The sequence below is a fragment of the Engraulis encrasicolus genome, chromosome 7 (assembly GCF_034702125.1).
Source record: "Engraulis encrasicolus isolate BLACKSEA-1 chromosome 7, IST_EnEncr_1.0, whole genome shotgun sequence".
Classification (NCBI taxonomy): Eukaryota; Metazoa; Chordata; class Actinopteri; order Clupeiformes; family Engraulidae; genus Engraulis; species Engraulis encrasicolus.
Window position 1 is genome coordinate 2,381,545 of NC_085863.1, and position 23,995 is coordinate 2,405,539.

The 23,995-nt window shown below is 42.0% G+C and overlaps 2 protein-coding genes across 2 annotated transcripts in view; one reads left to right on the plus strand and one right to left on the minus strand.

The window, feature by feature from the left end:
• si:dkey-183i3.5 (uncharacterized protein LOC566445 homolog) overlaps window positions 1-3,921 on the plus strand; it is a 28,650-nt gene extending 24,729 nt beyond the window's left edge. The window contains exons 11-15 of the mRNA XM_063202291.1: window positions 529-635; window positions 1,792-1,907; window positions 2,077-2,184; window positions 2,384-2,461; window positions 3,734-3,921. Of these exons, the coding sequence (XP_063058361.1) occupies window positions 529-635; window positions 1,792-1,907; window positions 2,077-2,184; window positions 2,384-2,461; window positions 3,734-3,753 (429 nt within the window). The 3' untranslated portion in view covers window positions 3,754-3,921. The remainder of the gene's footprint in view (window positions 1-528; window positions 636-1,791; window positions 1,908-2,076; window positions 2,185-2,383; window positions 2,462-3,733) is intronic.
• Window positions 3,922-5,174: 1,253 nt separating this feature from the next.
• On the minus strand, window positions 5,175-23,728 carry LOC134453294 (interferon-induced very large GTPase 1-like). The gene is made up of 8 exons (XM_063204169.1): window positions 23,382-23,728; window positions 22,480-22,514; window positions 21,651-21,849; window positions 21,159-21,325; window positions 20,019-20,288; window positions 10,226-10,672; window positions 7,378-10,147; window positions 5,175-5,757 (listed from the first exon to the last, which is right to left on the minus strand). The coding sequence occupies exons 1-8, from the start codon at window positions 23,726-23,728 to the stop codon at window positions 5,175-5,177; spliced, it is 4,818 nt and encodes a 1,605-aa protein (XP_063060239.1).
• Between the last annotated feature and the right edge of the window lie 267 nt (window positions 23,729-23,995).

Genomic DNA, 23,995 nt, shown 5'->3' on the forward strand with positions numbered 1-23,995 from the left:
CTCTCCTCTCCCCTCCTCTCCTCTCCTCTCCTCTCCTCTTCTCTCCTCCTCTCCTCTCCTCTCCTCTTCTCTCCTCACCTCTCCTCTTCTCTCCTCGTCTCCTCTCCCTCTGCCGTGATGGTGCAGTGTGGTTTATGTGAAACCACTGTTTGAATCCTGTGTGTGTGTGTGTGTGTGTGTGTGTGTGTGTGTGTGTGTGTGTGTGTGTGTGTGTGTGTGTGTGTGTGTGTGTGTGTGTGTGTGTGTGTGTGTGTGAGTGAGAGATCTAGTAGCATTTACTCTACGGAAATGCAGCATGTTTTATTATGTAGGCCTAACTTATGTTAAGAAAGCTATGGCATATGAAACTTATCGGTAGGCCTATTTGATACATTTTCTAAAACTGTAGCTGTAGTATTATATATTTGAAAATCTGATATTGGAAAAGTCAGTGCCTCACCAGCCATAAAGTTGACCGCACCTCACTGGTGTGTGTGTGTGTGTGTGTGTGTATATTTGTGTGTGTGTGTGTGTGTGTGTGTGTTGCAGCAACTCACCCACTACGGTCAGGAGTACCAGGAGCTGCTGGCCAGCAAGATGAGTCTCGACGTGGAGATCACCGCCTACAAGAAGCTACTGGACGGGGAGGAGACACGGTACACACACACACACACACACACACACACACACACACACACACACACACACACACACACACACACACACACACACACACACACACACACACACACAGATCCTCGACATCCCTGTCGCCTGTACTTATATGCTAACCATGCTAACTACTAATGCTAAGTAGTTAGTTATGTAAGGGTTAACGTTCGGCGAGAAGGTCGCTACCGTGGAATAGCAGCACGACAGAGAGAATCTTTAGAGTCTTGTTCTCTCTGAAGTGCTGCTATTCCACAAAGCGACCGACTCGCCGAACGTTAACCCGCTTATTATATGGATATACTTAAATGATTCACACATGGCGGGGACATTTCTTTAGGCCTATTTAATGTCTATTATAGTTTTTAATGTCAAAAGATTGTTGCTGCGCAAAACAAAACCCGTTGTGGAACACCGCTAGGCAACAGCTAGGTAGCCAGGACAACAGGTGTTGTCTATCACAGCAGCTGATTAGAGTCTTGTTGAAAAGTCGCTTTAGCAGTGAAAAGTCTTGTTGCCATTGACAGCGGTCTGTTATAGACCAACCCGTCCGTTATCGAAAAATAACAGACGTGCGAACGTTGGGGAGCCCCGTTGAAATGAATGGAGCATTCGACCGATGACGTCACACCATATAATAATGTTCAATAAATAACTCATGCTGATTAATGAATTCGCATAACCGGTGTGACGTCACGGCATGTAGTTTTTTGCACCACACAGTCAAGGCAGCAGTTCAGGGAGGCACGAAAAAGGACCAGTCTGATAGCCCACCGCTACAGACACTGTATGAGGCTTCGGGAGGGAGGTTTACTAGTGTTCCACGCCATAGTCTACGACAGGGCTATTCCATAGTCTACTAACTTCTGTGGAAACTTGTCATAGGAGGGAGGTTTACTAGTGTTCCACGCCATAGTCTACTAGTTGGCCTTCGTTAAACATGGACCTTAACTGACCGTTCTTCTGTGGAAGCTTGTCTCAAAATATGTAATTCATACAGAAATCCTACTTGTAGACTGAACTTGTAGGCTAAACTGATGCTTATTAATTCATTAGTTATTGTTCAGTAAGTAACTGATGCTGTTTAATTAGTTAGTTATTGTTCAGTAAGTAACTGTTCCATTGCCACTTACCTGGCTGCAGGCTGAGGTCTGGAGGGGGCGTGACCGTCCACATGTCCAAGACCGTCTCCGGGGGAGCAGGAGGCGGGGCTGGAGCTGGCCTGGGAGGCGGAGCTGGAGCTGGAGGCTTCGGATTGGGTAGGCCATCTGTCAATCATTACTGCACCAATCTGCAGCAGTGTCAGTGGGAGAGTAACACTCACATGCGCCTGTGTGTGTGTGTGTGTGTGTGTGTGTGTGTGTGTGTGTGTGTGTGTGTGTGTGTGTGTGTGTGTGTGTGTGTGTCTTCTGGTCTTCTGTCCTGCAGGCCTAGGAGGAGGTCTAGGAGGCGGATTAGGAGGAGGTCTTGGCGGTGGCCTCGGAGGAGGTCTTGGAGGAGGTCTTGGAGGAGGACTGGGAGGAGGACTGGGAGGAGGTATCGTCTTAGATATTATAGCTGTTGTTATTATTGCTAACATTATTACTTGGCCAGGATTTAGGGCCTAAGTCAGAGTTTGTTTATTTAGGTCTGTCAGGTAGGTTTGGAACAGGAGGGTCTTATATAATTATATAAATGTATTTTTATTTATTATTATTTTAGGCCTATTTTAATATTATTATTATTTATTTATCAGGTCTGGGCGGTGGCTTCGGAGCTGGAGGGTCTTTTGGGGGCAGCAGCTACCTGTCATCCAGCTTCAGTAGCAGCGCACGTGAGTCACACACACACACACACACACACACACACACACACACACACACACACACACACACACACACACACACACACTCTAATGGCACAAATAGACGCGACTTGAGTGACTCCAGCAACAGAAGTCATTAACTTTGTATTGAGTCGCTGGCAACAGAAGAGACAATAGTGATTTGGGTGACAAGAGGCGACTTGAGCAACAGTTTGTAGCTAATATTATGCTAATGAGCTATAATGCGTGTGTAGTGGCTAAATGTCCGTTCTTAAAATGTTGACCATTTCTTACTTGAGATCCATGCAAATAACCACTCAGTCAGACGGAAAGAACGAGTCCTACACGTGTTAAAGTTTGAACGACGACGGTAGAAACAGTGTGTTCGCCCGTCTTTATCTGAAGTTTTCAACATATGACAAACACACATCAGTTTTTACACTCGAGATGCGCGAGCTCCAAAACGTCATTGCTCAGCGTCAGTTCCTATTGGCTATACATTCTAGATCATTCTAAGCATTAAACTAAAGGCAGGTTAAACTAAGAGAAAATATAAAATAGCAATGCAATAATGCAGTTATAATAAAATTCTATTATATGCAAATATTAAATATATACAAAAATAATAACTAAATATGAGCATAAATGTTACATAGAAAATGGCACCAACAGCATGTATTCTGCTTGTAACGGACATACTCTGTCACTTCTATCACATGTAAGGTCACCCTGATGGCACAAACACAACAAAACCGTCTGGAGCGACAGCGGTGACGGAAGTAATTGGCTTTATATGGAGGAGCAGGTGATAGAAGCGATTTGAGCAACTTGAGCAATTGTTGGGAGTTAGACTTCAGCTAATATTGTGCTAATGAGCTAGATTCTAGATTCAAAAATGTATCGTCATTGTCAAAAAAATTGTCATTGTGGGGTTGTGTTTGGGGTACAATACTTAGTAGCTATGATGCGGTTCGGCGACAGCCACCACAGCCAATGATAATGTCGGAATGCATTTAACAGACATACTCTGTCCCTTCTATTGCTCGTATCGCTTTTCTGTCGGATTCTCTGACACTTAATGTTGTCGCTGCTGGTGTGTTCGCCCGATAACACTACACCGAAATGCGAGATGCACACACACACACATAGCCTACTCACACACAGCTAGTTTTAATCTGGCACACGTGTTAGAGCATTATCTCACACACATACAAACAAACATTCAGACATTGACACGCATTTGAAGACAAGAAGCTGATGAATGTATATATTTGCTTCCAGTGTCCTCCGCAGTGTACTGATGACCTAGTCTGACCTCGCCACCAGACTACACTACCCACGATGCACTTCAATGATCACATGACACACAACTCCGCCTTCTGGACCATGTGACCTGCCTCAACTCCGCCCTCCTGATACAGCGTATTCCTGCCGCTTCAAAAAAGCGATTTTAAAGCCACTTCATACAATAAAACACTTACATGTTGATCAGTTTCACAGTGTATAGATTTTATTCACAAAAAAATGTTAACAAATTTCACATATTACAATATTAATGGTGATTATGAATCTAATGATGGCATGTGGAGCAAAAAACACAATTTGCACTTAAAACCAAAGACATTTGAAACAGTGTGTGTGTTTGTGTTTAATGTCCCTAATTCAGCGGTGTGTGTGTGTGAGGGGGGGGGTGGGGTGGGGTGGTGCTGGCCCAAATGTTCAACCCAGTTCCTCAAAAAGGAGGCTGCATCTTGCATAAATTGTGTTGTCATTGCACGAACGCATGTGCCTTCTTTAGTGTGCAAAGCATAAAAACACAATATTTCTGTATTGTAAAAAAAATAATGTATAAACAACAATAATGTGCACAACAATACCAACAACAATGTAATGCTGTAATTCCATTCAACTGCATTGTAAAAGTGCTGGAAAAGTATTGGATAGCCGTGTCACTTAAAATTGTCCAGTGGTAAAACAATTATGCGATGAAAGGCATGCTGCCAGTCATCAAGATGTTACAACAACACATTTAACAATATCACCAGTAGCAACCAGTGAGGTCCAATAAGTGAATATAATAGCATGACCAGTCACATTTGACAATCCCACAATGGCAGGTGAAGTAAACACACCAGGTGATATAGCACACAGCACACACCTACGGTATATACCGTATAAATCTGCATTGATTACACCACATCATGACACACATATTAAAATAAACTGTGCTTCCTGGCCAGAGGTCTGAACTCTCTTGAGTGCATTTCTACTGTAGTTTAATGTCTTGTAACCACACTGTAGATGCTCCCACAATTGTGTCAGAGACATGCCAAAATAGCTTACCCACACTTGCAGAAAATGATACAAAAGTAAGAAAAATAAATCCAAGATGGTACATACAGCATAGATACATGTGATAATGCATTTGTAATAAAAACTCAAAACTTATTTTACATTAAGTTGAAAATGGTTGTTTCATGTTTTCGTTTTACTTGACTCTAATTTCTTTGTTTCTTTCTTGCTTCCTTTCTTTTTGAATTTGTTTTTGTGAAGCACATTGAGTTGTACCTGTGTATGATATGCGTTATACAAATAAACTTGCCTTGCCTTGCCTTATCTATAGCTGGGACCTTCAAAAGCACTTTACGTATATTGATATACATGTATTGACCCATTTCTCATTCCTCACATACATCTGCACCCCTGAGGCATTTCTGAAGTATTACATTTTAAATGCCTTCTTCAGGCTTGTCAGTGCATCCTGTTTCGTAAGCGCCTTCCACTCATCTGGGATGTCTGCAGGTTCTGCATTGTAATAGTTAGCCAGTTCCCTGTTGAACTCCTTCATCACATATTTCCAGTAGTCTGAGGCCTCAATACTGGCATCTCCTGCTATGTCCCAGTCTGGATAGGTCTCCTTGTACTCTTTATATGGGATCCAGTCCCAATTTGTGTCTGGGCCACTAAATCTGCCATCACTGAGGACAGCAGTTGTACATATGTCTGCAATGAGTTTCTTTGAATCGTGACATGTATAACGTCCAAAAGCTCGAGGTCTGTGCATGTTGGAGAAGTGTGTGGTGTGGCCCAGAACTCCTGCTTCACATGGTGTCTTACAGAAGGGACACTGGTGTCCACATCCACACAGACTGGAAAAGAGGAGATCATGGGGTTTAGGGGCCAGCTGCTCAATTATCTCAGTGATGTGCGTACGGCTTGCTCGCATGTCATACTCCTGAGCTACAGAGATTTCCATATCCTTGATGAGGTCTGTGAGGTTGGTGATGAACTGGTCCATATCAACACTGATGAGAATCAAGAGAAAAAGAAAGTTGTCTAAGGCGTCTCTTGGTATAACCAACTGCTCCTGAAGGGCAGAGCAGAAATGCTGGATGAACTCCTTTATGTTCCCTGTCTCTCCTGCAGACATGGTGATTGTGTCGTTTATTTTCAGCACAATATCTGATAAGAGCTGTTTCTCCAGTTGAGGCAGCCGGCCACTTGCAGCCATTCTTACTATGAACTGCTGCTTTATCCAATCTTTCACAAATGTCCAATATGATGATGTGTAGTTCTTGTACTGTTCAAATGACATTTCATCAAGCAGTTGTTTTAACACAGCAAACTGGAAATTGGCCCGTGTGGTGTACATCCTTCCCTCAACTCCTGTCTTAATTTCTTCTGCTATTGCCTGGCCGAGATGTTTAGAGATGTAGCACAGCACTGCTGGCTTCAGACATGTTTCAGTAAATTGTTTTGCTTTATTGAAACACTGGTCATTTTTATTGAACACTGCTTTAAAACTGTCAAGGAATGTGTCTCTAGACCGCTTTAAATGCTCTTGTGGATCGTTGTAGGACCTGAACTCATCATGGGCTTTCTGGAACTCACTTGCTGCAAAACCAATGACATGAATCTTCAGATTAGCTTCACACACATCAGAAATCTTGTTTGCAGGTATTTTGTCATCAATACATTTGAGAATCTCTTTAATGTATGTGGCATTGTAATCTATGTTGTTTCCCTTCATAGCACCAATGTGGTTTTTTACCAGACTGTGACATTCTGTAATTATGTCATTACAGATATCTTCTCTTTTTTCAAGGAAGGCTGTTCCACCAAGATGTCTAATGGCACTAGCCAATCTTCTTCTTATGTCCTCCCAATTTGAAAACCAATCTTCTTTAACTGTGAACTCCTCCTGTCCACTAGTTTTCAGATCAACCTTGCTCAGCATCTCAGAGACGTGTCCACTCTTTGCGATTAAATTTTCCTTCAGTAGATGTAAAGCATTTTGATGAACAACTATCTTTTGTAATTTTGGAATCTCTGACTTGATCTCATTCCACATATTGTCAAATTCTTTGTTGAGCTCATGCTCAGACAAATCAGTGTTTCTTTCCCAGCAGTGTTTAATGAGCTGAAAGACCTTTCTCTCAATTTCTTCAGGTGATATGGACATGCAATCCTTTACTGTAGGCTTCACACATCTTCCACTGAATTGCTTAGCTTTCTTCAAACATTGGTCTTTTTCATAAAAACATGCCAGAAAACTTTCAAGGAATGTGTCTTTAGACCGATTTAAATGCTCCCGTGGATCGTTGTAGGACCTGAACTCATCATGGGCTTTCTGGAACTCACATGCTACAAACCCCATGACATGAATCTTCAGATAAGTTTCACACATATCAGAAATCTTGTGCTTTGGTATTTTGTCATCAATACATTTGAAAATCTCTTTAATGTATGTGTCATTGTAATCTGTATTGTCTCTCTTCATGGCATCAATGTGGTCTTTAACCAGACTGCGGCATTCTGTAATTATGTCATTACACATCTTTTGTCTTTTTATTAGGAAGGCTCTTCTATCAGCATGTCTAAGGACATTAAAGTATATTCTTTTTCTGTCATCCCAGTTTGGAAACCAGTCTTCCTTAACTGTGAACTCCCCCTGCCCACTAGTTTTCAGATCAACCTGGCTGAGTATTTCAGAAACACACCCACTCTTTTCTCTTAAATTTTCCTTCAATAGATGTAAAGCATGTTGATGGACATCTGTCTGTTGAAGGTCCACATTTGAAAGCTCAGACATGCCCTCTCTCCACATTTTGTCAAATTCTTCCTTAACATCATCCTCAGATAAGTCAGTCCCTCTTCCATGACATTGTTTAATGAGCTCTAGGACCTTTGTCTCAATGGTCTTTCGTTGTTTGTCCTTGATGGTGTTTACCTTCTCCATACCTTTTCTGATTTCAACGGCCTGCTCCAAACATTGTCTCACAGAATGCCAAGTCTGCTGTCTGAGAGTTGTGGCACTGGTATGAAAATCTTGTTTGTATTTCTCCACTAAGTGGACCTTGTTGTCCTTTTGCTGAAAGTACTTCTCAATATTGTCTTTGATTGTCTGCAGTTCTTTATCTAGTTTCACTGAGGCCTCATGCAACATGTCCCTGACTTGAGTCTGTAACTCACTGATGTTGACATTCTTCTCGGTGAGCCCACAATTAGAAATCACTGTTGTCTTGGCAACACGCCAGCTGTTCATTTCTGTTTGGAATGTCCACTCCCAGCTGTTGTACTCAGTGCATACATCTGAGTAGGCATCAGCCACCAAACTGTTTCTGAAGTTGAAGATGAAGTTCTCAAATTTCACAGACTTCCACAAACTCTCAGTCCACTTCTGAAACTTGACTGCATCATTGCAAATGATTTCATCAGATTGTAAGAGGCCAAGCAAACTCTTCTTGAGCTCATACACAGTTTCACTGTAGCCAGTACTCACAGGGGCCATTGGTGGGGTTCCATGCCAAAGTCCAGGGATGTAGTAGCTGTCTTTGTCAGGATCATATTTCATCACATCAGTGAACTTAGTGTTGGCTGCTTTCTTCTCCATCGTAGCTGCTGCCCAAGTCATCTCATTGAGCTGGTCAACCAGCTTATTCCGATCTCTCTTGTTGTTGTCATGAGCAGACATGTCTGACACATTCTGATGTACGAACAGACATCTTCGCTTCTTCCCAGCCTCCTTCATCCTCAGAAAGGCATGAACTGCAATCTGTAGAACATCTTTCATCTCAATGCTGTTCTCCATGGCAACATTGATGATGGTGATGTCACTGAGCCCTATCACCAGGGTTGCGAGTTCGTTGTCGTGTTCAGAACTTATGTCGAGTGCTGCCAGCTCAGGTGACATCAGTCCCTCTGTGTCGATTACCATGATGAAGTCACATTTGAGCTCAGATATGAGTTCCTCAGAGACCTTAATCAGCAGCATGAACGCTCCTCTGGTACATCGTCCACTGCTGACAGCAAACTGTACCCCAAACATGGTGTTGAGAAGGGTGGACTTCCCAGTGCTCTGCACCCCCAGCACAGTCAACACCAGGATCCTGCTCTTCTTGTCCACCAGCTGATGTAGCTCAGTCAAGACTGCTGATATCCACTTCATTGGTATGTTGGAAGCATCCCCATCCACCAGCTCCACTGGAAACCCATCCAGCAGCATCTGAGCACACAAGCGTGGCAGGTGCTGGACTTGTTGTCTGGCTGGATTATCTTGTGTAAGGGAGCAAGCACACTCATAAATCTGCCCTAGCTCTCGGAAAAAGTGCTCTGGACCCAACAAGCAGTTGGAGATCTGCTCATCTAACATTTTAATCAGCTCATTGTCCTGTAGATTCTTTCTGCAACAATCTTTGTACAGCTGTCTTAATGTGGACAGATTATTTCTACTGACAGTGTCTAGCTGAATCTTAAGCCACTTCAGGAAGTAGAGACTTTCTTTGTTTGATTGTGAAATTCCGGCAATAAAATTGGCCATGGCATCTGATATATCTCTCTGATGCTGTTGTTTTCTTAGTTCCTGTTCCTGTGTATCCAGTGCACTTGTGTAATGCTGTATCCCTTGGTCTCTATTAGCTTTCCTTAATCTGTATCTCTCCTTCTCTAACTGGCTGATTTCCTTCCAAATGGTTCCATGCAAAGGTAGCTGCTCCTCTTTAAAAGCCACAACATTCTTCACCATCTCACTGATTCCTTCAACATTTTGTTTGGCATTCTGACATCCACTTGAGTCCTCATCTACCAGAATACCAATCTGTCGAGCTGTAGATGTAAATGTAATCATGTTGGTTTTCACTACATTACTTTCAACAATGTTCTTTACTAGAAGTCGCAAGATTTTGACAAAGTCAGACTCATTTTGATTTGTTCTCATAATCACATGGTCCTCCTTAAGTTTGTGTTGTCTGCAAGTCTTTTTGAGTTCATCCACGATATCCTTCCTCTGAGAGTTGGTGACCAGGAACAGCTCTGCTTTTCTTTTTGTGTTGGTGAAAGGACTGAGGTCGCCCTCAGGGTCGTCAGTGAAGATGAAAACTGCAGCTGAGGTCTGACACAGGAAGGACACCTGAGCTTCAAATGACCTGCTGTCTCCTCTCAGGTTGGCCACGGCCACTGGCTGTGTGAATATGTCAATGTTTTTGTTCCCACAGGGCAGATACCAGCTGACTTCAACCAGCCCATCTGAGATTCTCCTGGGCACATCACCACATGGCATATCATGATGGATAAATGGTTCATTGGGTTGCGAAGAATTACTGATCAATTTATTCAGTGTTTGAGATTTATACAAACTGCTCTCACCTACCCTAACGAAAGACACCATGGCAATTTCCATCTCCACAATCCTGCCCTCTACCAATGTCACATCACCGGATGAAGAAAGAGTTTTGTAATTTTCAACTATAGCTCCCTCTACACAAGCCCCTTCACCTGATGAATAATGAGCCTTGTAGTTTTTAACTAGATCCCGCATGGCCCACAGCATCAGAGTGCTCTGTTGTGTGTCACAGTTTGGTAGCAGCAACGGAACAGCAAACTGGCACATAAACATTTTGGAGACTATTTCCTGCTGCAGGAAAGGATCTGCACAGTGGAAGAGAGCAGTAATCAAATCTAGAGGATTCATAGCATCATAAGAATCCTCAGTAACATTCGTAGAGCTAGACATATGCATTAGTTGGTCACATTGTAGGTTTCTTGCATTTAGGTTGGACATCATGAGTTTCTTTAAGAACAGCCATGATAGTTGCTGTGAACCTTGTGCTGGTGTATCGCACAGCATGTTACTGTTGATCTCCAGGACTGAGCTGAGAGTGAGCTTCCCTCCCTGCAGATTGCTCAGGCCCACGGCAGACAGCAGATCAGACAGGGGGACTCCTGGGGGAGGAAGCAGAGGGATGTCTTAAAGTCTTAAATATACCTTTAACTAGGCCACGCTCTAGAATGTTAATTGACCAATCACAGCACAGCCAAGAACAAGCCCCGACGAGTCAGGACAGTTTTTGACAGCATTCCATAGAATTCTTAACCCCTTGCCCTTAAGGGCTATTTTTGAGTGTTTTTGAGGTTTTGCACAATGTCTACTTAAATGGTTCCTGTGCCTGCATACTTTGACACGTGAAGTGAGTGGCTGGTACCATTTGAAAGTAGAGACTCTGTAGAATCCACAGGAAGTGACAGGAAGATGTTGTGATGTACTGCCAAGGACTTACAGGGGTTTGAACATCTTTTTTCTGACAGGCGGTTTTAGAAACTTTAGAAACTTGGAAATTACTACATTTCAGCAGTTTAGCTGATACATTTGGCCTTGGAAACACATTTGATACTTACTCACAGGTCTACTAAAGCTGTTTGTCAAAGGGGGTTTACAGCTATATATGACCTTTCCCAAGATGTGGATATGCACATGCGCTTTGCCATGTGTTTTATTGTAGACCTTTTGATTAGTCAAAATGCACCCCACAAATAAGGTCTCACTGTTCACTTGTGTGCTGTGGAGTGCTGTGTCACAATGACAATGGGAGTTGGAGTTTCCCAATGGGCTTTAGAAGAGCTATATGACTCATTTGAAAACATGGACTCTAGACTATCATTCAGTCTTTGAATGGAGTGGCTATCCCTTGCTTTGAGGGAGCTGCAGTCATTCAAATGAGCCAACACAAAGCTGCGTAAAACAGGACCTGCCTACTTCTCTTCTAAGGCTTGTCTGTTAGGGTAGGAATTTCACAGAGCCACTCCAGTGGTAATCAACAGGGTCTGAGGATCATGTGAAATACCATTGATCATATGAAAAATATGGAAGTGCAGGCGAAAACAGCACAATGCTTGAGGGGGAAAAAACCTGTTATCGTTTATTTTTTTCACAATAGAGGGGTTTAGTTTGAGTTGTACAGCTTGTGGTTGAAATACAGTCAAAAAAGGATATATTTTCATAAACCTTAGATTATAACAGACATTTTGAGACCATGGTGATAAGGATATCTTCATGTTTGGATGTCCACTCATCCTAGGAAGGTAGGGAGACATCAGGCGGGGCTTGCTTAGGGGGGGTCAAATTTGAAAGGTGACATTGTGTAATAAATTGATAATAATGCACATAAAATATGTTCAAATGGTGTGTTCCTGAGGGTCTAAGCTTTCCAATGATATATAATGTTCCTGGGTTTATTACACCACCTGGATTATAAACAATTGCGGAATGAAGATCAAGTTGAAGTTCAAAGTCATTCGGGTCGGTACAGGGTCGCCTTACAGTTAAAGTAAAATATGGTTGGAAATTGTGGATCAGGTATTTATTACATAGATGCAAGTTGCCCCGAGTGGTGGTAGGAGGTTTTACACCTCCAAAAACTGGTCAATCCTTACAAATTTTAAAAAGTGGAAAAGCGCAACACTGCTACCATTCCTGTAAAAAAAAAAAAAACTATTTATACTTTACTATACAAAAGCCTTCTATTTGCTCTCAATGACAAAAGCTTATGTTTCGGTCGTCTCGAAATTATAATGTTGAGCATCTCATGGATCCTCGGCTCTCGTGGTCATAAAAGACCCCACAAATGTTTTATAATTCCCATATAGATTGACCAATCCTCACAAAATTCTTTCAAAACATGTTCAACATACTATACAGTGATGTGGGGAAGTATTTCCCCCTTACTGATTTTTTTTTTAAAGATTTTTTTTTGGTCTTTTACAACTTTATTGATGACAGGACAGTTCGCGAGGTGGACAGGAAGCGAATGGGGAGAGAAATATGGAGGGGTCAAATGACCCGGGCCGGGAATTGAACCCGTGTCAGCTAAATGACAGACGAGTGCCCTACCGTTAGGCCGCGGCAGGGCCCTTACTGACCCAAGTAAACATAAAATGCAGTTTTTCAGTGATAATTTCATCTACTAAAAGAAAAATGCTTTCCAAACCTGCATGAGCCTTTGTTAAAAAGTAATTGCCCCCCTATTTAAATGAGGAGGTATCTGTGACTAATCATATTATTTTGGACAACTTTTGGAGGGGGAGTACAGGAGTCTGGTGGAAGGCTTTGTGCATTGGTGCGAAATCAACCACCTTCAACTCAACACCACAAAGACCAAGGAGATGGTGGTGGATTTTCGGAGGTCCAAGCCAGCTCTGGAACCTGTCGCCATTGATGGTGTTGAGGTGGAGATTGTAAGCACATATCTGGGGGTATATCTGGATAACAAACTAGACTGGTCTGCCAATACAGATGCAGTATACAAAAAAGGACAGAGTTGGCTATACTTCCTCAGGAAACTACGAACTTTCAATGTGTGCAACACACTTCTCACTATGTTCTATCTGTCTGTGGTTGCCAGTGTACCAGTGTATAGAAGATCTTTGAGCAAACTGCTCACCATCTTGGACAATAGGGCGCACTCACTCTGCAACACAATCATCCAACAGAAGAGTGTGTTCAGCTGGAGGCTGAGAGCACTGAAATTCAGGACGGACAGACTGGGGAAATCATTTGTCCCTAGAGCTACGCAACTCTATAATCTGTCCATTAAGGACAAAGAGAAACTCTTTTAATTCTTAAAACTTTGTTTAATTCTTACTTCTCTTTTTAATCTACAGTTGAATCTAATCTAATCTAATCTTATACTTCATAGCTGCCCCAAGTCTGGCTGCTACCTTTCAAATCAAGAAATAATTTTAATAGAACCTGTAATCCAACCCATCACACTGTGATCCATCAACATCCAGGAGCAGATTAAAATAAAATTTAAAACGAGACTGCATTCTTGAAGAAAATGCTTGCCTTTTGGGCCTGACCATAGCAGTTTTCTATTGTCAAATGCACATATGGTTGGTGTGGGATTTGAACTTGCAACCTTCTTTAAAGCAACACTTACTGGGCTGGGGATCCTTTTTACAGTATATCACGAAAGTGAATACACCCCTCACAGTTTTGCAGATTTTTGAGTATATCTTTTCATAGGAAAGCATTACAGAAATGTAACTTTGACACAATGATTAGTGACCTTTTAACAACATATTTAACCGCTTAAATTTCTTGTTCACTCAGAAAAAAAACAAAATACAGCCATTAATGTTTGAACATGTACTCACAAAAGTGAGTACACCCCAGATTAAAATCCGGTAGAGAAGGGGCTATGTTGGCTCGAATCGTCTCGAAATGAAACGAAATGAAAAGGGATGACAAGGGAGGTCATCAGTGTGCGTTTCAACCTTTCTTTGCATTGAACTTTTACATTTTGAGTCTGCATCTGGCTTAAATAGATTGGTGTGAGATTTGAATGCAATCCTATGGAGAATATCATGATCTGCTTCAGTAGTCACAGTGCATGTTGACATGTATGTTTCTTTTAGGTGTATTTCAGATTGCCAATGTTGACAGCATACATGCATCCCCAAACCATGTCAGTCCCACTACCATGCTTGGCTTATGAGAGGATACACCTTTTTTGTAAAACTCACTTGTTTACCACCACACATGCTTGACACCATCTAAAGCAAATTTGCTTATCTTGGTCTCAAGAGAGATGAACAGACCAAGGATATGGATCACTGGAACCATGTTGTGTGATCTGAAGAGACCAAGATAAACAAATTTGCTTTAGAAGCTACTGAAGCAGATCATGATATTCTCCATAGGATTGCATTCAAATCTCACACCAATCTATTTAAGCCAGATGCAGACTCAAAATTTAAAAGTTCAATGCAAAGAAAGGTTGAAACGCACACTGATGACCTCCCTTGTCATCCCTTTTCATTTCGAGACGATTCGAGCCAACATAGCCCCTTCTGTACCGGATTTTAATCTGGGGTGTACTCACTTTTGTGAGTACATGTTCAAACATTAATGGCTGTATTTTGTTTTTTTCTGAGTGAACAAGAAATTTAAGCGGTTGAATATGTTGTTAAAAGGTCACTAATCATTGTGTCAAAGTTACATTTCTATAATGCTTTCCTATGAAAAGATATACTCAAAAATCTGCAAAACTGTGAGGGGTGTATTCACTTTCGTGATATACTGTATTTGATACCCGGTTTTTAATACGGTTACTTTAGGATGCCTGGTTTTAGATACCAGCTGTTTTAAAATCAGTAGGCCTATATATTTATACTTTTTAAACATTTTTAAACATTTTCAACATGTATTTTTAATGTACCACAAATCATGTGTGTGTGTGTGTGTGTGTGTGTGTGTGTGTGTGTGTGTGTGTGTGTGTGTGTGTGTGTGTGTGTGTGTGTGTGTGTGTGTGTGTGTGTGTGTGTGCAGAATTATTAGACAAACAAAATTTTTGACCATATTCTCCATTTTATACATATTGTTAGCAACCAGCCTTTATGGACATGAACACATATTGGATGTAAGCATTCCAGATCATGCATATTTGTATAATAAGAGATAGTGTCATTGTACGAGCCCAATACCCTATATCAGGCCATAATTAATGTGCATAATTATTTGGCTAATTTGTTTTCTTCTGGGAAAATGGGCCACAAAAGATATCTAACAAACTCTGTAAAGACTACAAACAATTTTGAAGTACTTCAGAGGGGTGTGGCTGTCTTGAAATATTGGTCATATCCATCTAATGCACTGTTAGAAAGCCATCAGTGTCACATGACATGTGCTTACAAAGTAACTGCCAGGTTGAGAAGAATTTAGGATGAAACTACCACAAAACTACCTGTTGTGTTGTTATATTCCAGAACTGAAACCTACATTGAGTGTCCACAAGAACACTGTATTCAGCACTCAGAGACATGTCCAAGGTAAAACAGGCTGAAACCTGAATACCACTCTACAAGAAACTTAAGTCAAGACTGGGTCAAAAAACGTCTTTAGACAGGTTTTTCAATTGTTTTGTGAACTAGTGAAAGTGACTGTTAATGGACCAGGTAGATTAGCCTATGGCTAGATCAGTAATGTGCACACTAAGATGAGTTCCTGAGTTCCACTCAAATGCCAGCAAAGTACTGCAGAAATACCATTTGCTACGTGTACATGATGTTTTTGAATCGGATCTAATAGATCGGATTTAAGTAGATCGGATTAAGAGTTATTTTGCGACGTGTATACATGGCAATTTCACTTAAATGCGATTAAATGCCTGGGGAAAATAAAGCATTGCGATTGGACTGAGGACGCACGTGCTGAGTGAGCCAAATAAGGCGTGGGGGCGTGGTCGCCAAACCTCCGGGGAACTACGGGGACACAAGCTTATCTTCAGCCCTTAAATGAATTCCCTCAGTGGACTCAAGGCTGGTAAAATCCCCTTTGGGTCTGGTTCTTTCAAATGCTAGTTAGCACCCTCCTAGCTTAGAAAAACGAACTGGTGAAAGGGTGATGTGGAGTAACTTTGTTGTGCTTAATTACTTCGTGGGGCACTTTTACATCAATATATGGAAGCCACAACATTTATAGTCGCTTAGGGACTTTAAATTAAGCAAAACTTTCATGTGAAAATCAACAGGAAGTGCCGCCATCTTTTTCTCACTGACAAAGAGCACGGGCTCTTGGCGCCATCGTGTGGTCAACGAGCATGCGTGGAACGACCGGATTTATTGTAATTCTGATTAAAAGGTTACATGACAGAGGAACGTGTTTAATCGGATTTAAAAGAGGAATAAACCACCCACTTTAATCGGACTTAAGTTTAAATCGGAATAAACTTAAATCCTGTTCGGTAAGTGTTTACATGATGTTTTTAAAGTGGAATTAAGTTTTAATGAGATTTAAAGTGAGTTAAATCGGATTTAAATGCCTCATGTAAACGTACCAAATGTCTTCTTAAAAGATGCAATTTCTTCCTCTCAAAGATCCAGTCATGGGCTCATCCACTGTGTCTGTCAAGAGTCACTTTCCCACATCCATAAGACCTTTGAAAACTGTGTACCCCGGTATTTTTGACCCAGTCTTGACTTAATTAACTTGTTAAATGGTTGTCTGGTGTCATCCCCTCTTACCTTAGCCATGTCTCCGAGTGCTTAATACCCTGTTCTTCTGGACACTCTGTGTAGGTTTCTGTTCTGGAATACGGTAGGACTGCAGGGTAATGGTTTTTTTGTAGTTTCACCTTAAATTCTTCTCAATTTTTGGCAGTGACATTTCTTATGAGACTGATGACTTTCTAACGGTGCATTTGATAGTTCTGTGCTAACATGACCAACGTTTTGCCAATTCCAAGACAGCCACATCCCACTACAAGACTTCAAAATTGTTCATAGACTTTTCAAAGTTTGTTAGATCTATTTTGTGGCCCATTTTCCCAGAAGAAAATAAAGTTGCCTAATAATTATGCACACCTGACATAAGGTGTTGGGCACCTTCGACCACACCCCTATCTTTTTATACAAATAAGCATGGCCTTGAATGCTTAAATTCAATAAGTTATCATGTTCATATAGATTCCTGTTGGAAAATATGCATAAAAAAGAAAATGTGGTCAAAAAACATGTTTGCCTAATACTTCTGCACACAGTGTACATCCTTGAGTGTCCAAACCAACTAAATGCCAAGCTTAATATTAAATTACTTTAAAATATTAAAATGAAAATGAACATTTGCTTATTTGCTTATTTGTTTATTCTGTAAATCATGTCACAGACAAATGTTATATTATCCTAAACATAGGCCTACATAAACAATACTACACATTTGAAACACACTTGTTTGAAAGTGCTGAAGTCCATTAACACATTGATAATGCACCACCAATGTCTCGGTGCCAACCAAAGAAAGTAGAATTGGAGGGGGGGGGGGATGCATTGGCACGTGGGCGTAGCTTATGGACACGGTGCACATGGTCAGTGGGTACGAAACCATGATGGATAAAAATTGTGACTCCCCAAAATCTGGAAACTCCAAATTAACTGCAGTCAGTCCGCAGTAATTGCAGGGGATTGTCCCACATATTAAAAAAAAAAAAATCAACTCTTATACCAGTTCCAAAAAGACCAGACACAAAAACCCTTAATGACTTCAGGCCTGTGTTACTTACGTTTGTACATCAGTTGCCATGAAGTGCCTAAACTGGTCTCAGCCCATATAAATTATACAGTCCAGGACACTACTGACCCCTTTCAGTCTGCCTATCGTCCCAAGCGATCAGTGGATGATACAGTAGCAATAGCTTTACACCACACACTGGAGCACCTGGAGAGTAGCGGAGCGTATGTCAGAATGCTTTTCCTGGACTACAGTTCTGCCTTTAATACCATCCACCCAGGCAGGCTGATTGAGAAACTGACAGACCTTGTTCTCCCAACTCCCACCTGTAACTCGATTCTGGACTTCCTTATAGAGAGGCCACAGGTGGTGAGAATTGGGGGGCGGGTGTCCTCTGAGGTCACAGTCAGTACGGGATCTCCACAAGGATGCTGCCTCAGTCCTAAGCTCTTCACGCTGTGTACCCATGACCTTCTCTCAAGCCATGACAACACATGTCAAATATGCTGATGACACTACCATCCTGGGGCTCATCAAATAAGGGGATGAGTCAGGATACAGGTCTGTTGTGAACTACATAATTGACTATGGGGAGACAAATGACCTCATCCTCAACACAGACAAGACAAGGGAAATTATAGTGGACTTTAGAAAACATCCTCCTCCCCTACAGCCTCTGCAAATTAAAGGGACAGAGCTGGTGAGGGCTGAAAGTCATAAATTCCTAGGCATGCAAGTAACATCAAACCTAAGCTGGAGGCTAAACACCACATCCATCGTGAAAAAAGCCCAGCAAAGGCTGTACTTTATTAGGATGCTTAGGAAGTGTAGAGGACTTGTAGAGAGCATCCTCACAACAGGCATCACTGGTATGGCATGGCAACATCACTCAGGCTGAAAGGAAGTCTTTGCAATGAATAATCAAGACTGCGGAGAGGATTATAGTGGCATTGCACTTTAGGTGCTGTTTCCACGTAGCAGGATATTTTTTTTAGCTGGGTATTTTTTTCTCGCCTGGTCCTGACCATCCCATAATACTACCATTTAATTTCGTATTCATGGTCTGGCATTTGTTTGCTATGACGCGATTGCAGGAAGCAGGAAGTTTGCACTCAGTTATGGTTTGAAATGATTGGACAGCTCTCACCCAATCGCCGGCAGTTACTTGACAACAACATAGCTCAGACCAATGGCTCTGCCGCAGATGTGTACGTCATTGTCACGAGCATCCTCCCCCTTTCGCCCCCACGCGCTTATTGGCTGTTTTCTGGGGGGGTTGCGATCAAAATCCTACTGCTCCAGGCACTCCACAGAGAAGTACGGCCAGACTACTGTAGTGGACCCAATCCTTTGGCAGAAGTACGTAGGATGGCTCGCAAGGCTTAATTTTTTTCACCTGTTTAGGTGTTAACGCAGAATATGTGGATAAAAAATAAATACTCCATTGTAACAGGTGCGTTTAAGCCCCCTAAATTGGATATTTTTTTCTCCTGCTTTTTATACCTGGATTTAAAATATCTGCTACGTGGAAACAGAAGGCCAAAACCAATGCAAAACCAATGCAACCAGGAGAAAAAAATATCCACATATAAAAATATCCAGCTACGTGGAAACAGCACCTTACTCTGATGCCTCAGGTACTGACCGTAGTAGAAATGTGACTACCCTCGTGGCCAAGCCATACTACACTGTTATGACGTCATTGAACCCTCCTATCTATCTATCTCTCGTTGGCGCCAACCCAAGAACAGTAAAAGTAGGTAGGGCTGTGACGATATTGCATCGAAACGTGATTAATCATGACATGCAGTCACGATACTGTATTGCGATGCCAGGGCGCTGTATTGTTATGTGGTTGTTTTCTGGACTAAAGGGTAACAGAACTTTGAAAGGACACATGATATGTGATGTGATATTGCTCCCAAGCTTCAAATCCTCATCATGAAATGATTAGTAGCCTTTTGCAACCTATTCTACGTATAAACTATTATATTTTTTATGTATATTGTTATTGTATAATGTTGGCAAAGGTGAAAAAAATACATTAATGAAGTAATAATACATGTAGCCTATCGCAATGCATCGTGATATTATCGCATCGGTGCATGTATATCGTGATGCACATCGAATCGTGAACCCCTTACCAACCCCGGCTAGTACAGTCACCTGTAACCTACCTGCATTGACATTGCATAATTCTGAATGGGTCAATGGGCTGCGCTCTCTCCACATAGTAGACATGGTATAATACACTCCTCAGTTCAGTAAATAGAGTAATTTTCTTACCTAAATGTATCTGAAGAGAAGCAGGCGGGCTTTTCCCTCCGTGTTGGAGCTCAGTCTGGACTCGAACAGTGTAGTCAGTCCCTGGTGTCAGGCCGGTTATGACTGTGTTGCAAGACTTGGAAGAGATGTAGTTTGGCTCACTCCCTTCTCTCTGGTACGACACCAGGAAACTGTGTGGAGTCTTCTGCATCTTAGACGGCACCTTCCAGCTGATTCTAGCAGATGATCCGGTGATGGAGCTCACAGCCAGACTCTCTGGGACTGGAATCTCTAAAATATGAGAAGAGATGCATTTCCTCAAAATGGTCTTCATTTGCTAAACTGAACATACATTCATTTCTGTACAAAGTTTGCCATTTACTCACAAATCTGCAAAAACTGTGAGGAGTGTACTCACTTATGTGATATACTGTACTGTAGTTAAATCATGGTGAAATCATAGTCACGAATCATGGTTTACATGGTTACCTAAAAAACACGAAAACCATGAACAACTATAAACCATAGTAAAACCATGGTTAGTTTTAATAGTAAAATGATGGTTAATTTGCATAAGAGCTACAGCTATGGTAGCCACTGAAGTCCTATGAATAAAGCAAACAGCAAAACTATGGTTGGTTCATAGCACTTAGAATCACCATGGCATACCATAGTAAAACCATGATTACTACCATGGATAAGGCATAGTAAAACTATTGTTGGTTCAGAAGACTTAGCATAACCATGACATACCATGATAGAAACATGGTTACTATATACAAATGGCTACTGCATTAAAAACCATGGTAAAACCATAGTAAACCCTTGCAGATTTTCGTAAGGGAGGTCAGGACGCAATCTAACCAGATTCCAGGTGCTCAGGCAAATGCCAGCCTTACTGTAAACCTAAGGCATTCAGTGAATTCCACCAATTGAAATAATCCACAAAGGAATTACCACAAATGCTTTTCACTCTTCGGCTTCAACACAGGAAGAGTCTTTCTATTGTACGCTGCTTCATTGACGGACAGGACTTTTATTATTTACCCCAGGTCACCCCATGAAACTAATCTTCTCCAAATAGGCCAGACATAGGTTTCCATTGTCCTGTTTATATGTATATGGGACTACAAATGGACATATATTTCTGTTAAACGTTACCTGTGTGTATGAATCTCTCCACAGATGAGCTCTGGCGGCCATCTTGGCTGAGGGTGGCCACACTAAAGTGGTACTCCTCTCGTGGATGAAGACCCGTCACCTCCACTTGACAATTTGATGTTGTCCTGTTGTACTGTTCTGGAACTTGTCTCCAGGTTACGGCATACCTGTGTGGACCAGGAGCGCCCTCAGGTGGAGACCATTGTAACGTCACTGAGTCTGGAGACACTTTGGTGAACTGGAGTTGGACCGGTGGAGGGATGTCTGAGGTGCAAATGGCAATGAATATGTGACAATCTTGGCGAAATCTCAAAAACGTTTCATTTTTCAATTATTTACATTTAAAGTTAAAATAATTATACAATATACACACCTCCTTTTGTGGAGACCTTAACCTCTGCTATCTGTGCAAGAAATAAATTAGAGATTATATTAAATTACATGGTTTATTCTCTAGATGTAATAATTGTACCACACGTCATATGTACTCACCAGTTCAATGGCATGGTCTTTATGTTCAAACAGAAAACAGTGTGAGCAGATTGCTCTTTGGTCAGTTGTGCAGAAGAACTCCAGCTCTCTTCTGTGCTCTTTACAACGGGACTGAGACTGAACATCTTGATGCTGTGGGTCTTGTTGTGATTGGTTCTCCTGATGCCGTAGGTGCTGAGGCTGTATGTTCTGTAGGTGTCTGTTAAATCACATTAGGTTTTATTATTTACAGATATCAGAGGGTTTTTTCTTTGAAATGGTTGCTCACATAATAAATGCTCACATTAAAGAGAAAACATTACACTCAAACAGACCTCATACCTACATTCTCAAGACAGACTACATCTTCCGTTTGCTCCATAGTTGCTTGTCCCCAGAGCACACAAGGCTAGGAGCTATTTACAAACCATATGTGATGATTCATTTAGCGAGCAATAAAAGGTTTGCAAGCCACTGGTGTGCATGTTGATTCTCAAATGAGGAGGGTATGAGGACCTGTTATCCACATGTGAGGCTTATGCTTATGGATATGCACATCGGGTATGCTTTGGGGTATGCACTGTATAAAGCCATTTGCATAACCACAGAACATCCACATTTGTGTATTCAGCAGTGCTGCCATGTGATCTTCACCAATGATGTTGCAGGCAGCATAAAGCTACGTTCACACACATCGCTGCTAGTTACTAGCTTCTTGCTTGCTCGCCAACTCGCCCCTCTCTCATGGAACTATAGGAGTTATAGGAGGTGTACCTGTCTTTTTTCAATGCGAAGTTAGGTCTAATAAACGGTGGACTTCTCCTCTCTCTTGCCTTGCCTTGCCTCTCACATGCAGTGCCTGGCTCTGGTGTCTCCTGCAGATCTCTGGAAGACCAAAATACAAATTAACATCATAACCGGGGCAGCCGTGGCCTAGTGGTTAGAGAATTGGTCTTTCAATCTAGATCTTGCAGGTTCAAATCCCCCCTAATCTCTCCCTACAGTACATCTCCGTGGCTGAAGTGCCCTTGAGCAAGGGCAAATAATAACTCTAAGTTGCTTCGAATAAAGTGAAAACATCAGGGTCATTCCACGTCAAATGAACAGGTGCTCAACACACACTTAGGTCTCAAAACATTCTGAAAATATTACCAAGTGTACCCATGGTACATAAGAGAAACACTGTACATTTATTTAAATGTAAGATGTACTATACTCTCCGTGTTACAGTCAATTTTACTGGGGGAGGGGGGTGCCCATTTTGTTCACACTCTTTTTTTGTCAAAGTTCACAAGCCCATAGCCCAAGAACTAAACCATGTAGGAATCCTTTGTTGCAAAACTGTCAGTTTTGGTCTGTATGATCCTGCATGGTCATAGCATTCCCTCAAAGATGATACAAATTGTACTGGAGTTTTTGGCTGTGCTTTGTTTAGGCCTTCAGAAGACATTTTTGTGCCCAACATAGCCTCATGATTTTTTCCCCTTGTAGATACAAGTAGAAACACTCTCATGAAAAGCTATAAATAGAAAGGAAACCCCATCAGTGTTTAACCAGAAGACCTCACAAGTCCGACCAATCATTTTGGGTGTCATTTTCAGAGCCCCAGCATCAGCTAAGTGTAATGTAATGTAATAACTACAGTACACAGAGTACTTTTATTATAATAATGTTTTGTTGGTTTGACTTGGTGCTTTGTTCAGGCAGCCACAGTGCTTGTTATAAGCTGAACCCCTTCTACAGGTATCCTACCTCTTCTGCATGTCTGGATCTGCTGTGTGGGCCTGAACCCCTGGCAGATCTCCATGTGACTGGACTCTTTCTTCCTCTCCAGGCACCTGAGGCCATGTTCCAGGCTGGAGCTCCTCTGATGCTGCTGCTTCTTCCTGCCCCAAAGGGTTCCCTTGTGGTAGAGACTTATCTGTTGCATCTTCTCCAGGCAGGGGCTCCTCTGATGCTACTGCTTCCCTCCTCTCCAGCTCATTAGGGCCCCCTGGTGGTAGTGCAGACTCTGATGCTGCTTCTTCTACAGGCGTGTCTGATGCTTCCCTCTTGTCTGGCTCATCAGAGCCCCCTGGTGGCACCCCAGGGTAGCTCATCTTCAGGACGTCCCCTCACTCCACTCTGAGAGAAGTTCAGACACAAAACGTAGGTAACTTAGGCATATTAACGACACCTGAACTGAAATATCAATACACCAGGTCAAGAGGGCGGCGCCCAGGCCACACCAACAGGGTTATAGTCATGCTTATTGTCCCTGGCCTGGAGCAGTGTGGGGTTAGCCGCTCAGGGGCACTTCAGCCATGGAGTGCAATAGAGAGTGGAAGGGTGGGATTCAAACATGCAATCCTCTGATCTCAAGCTCA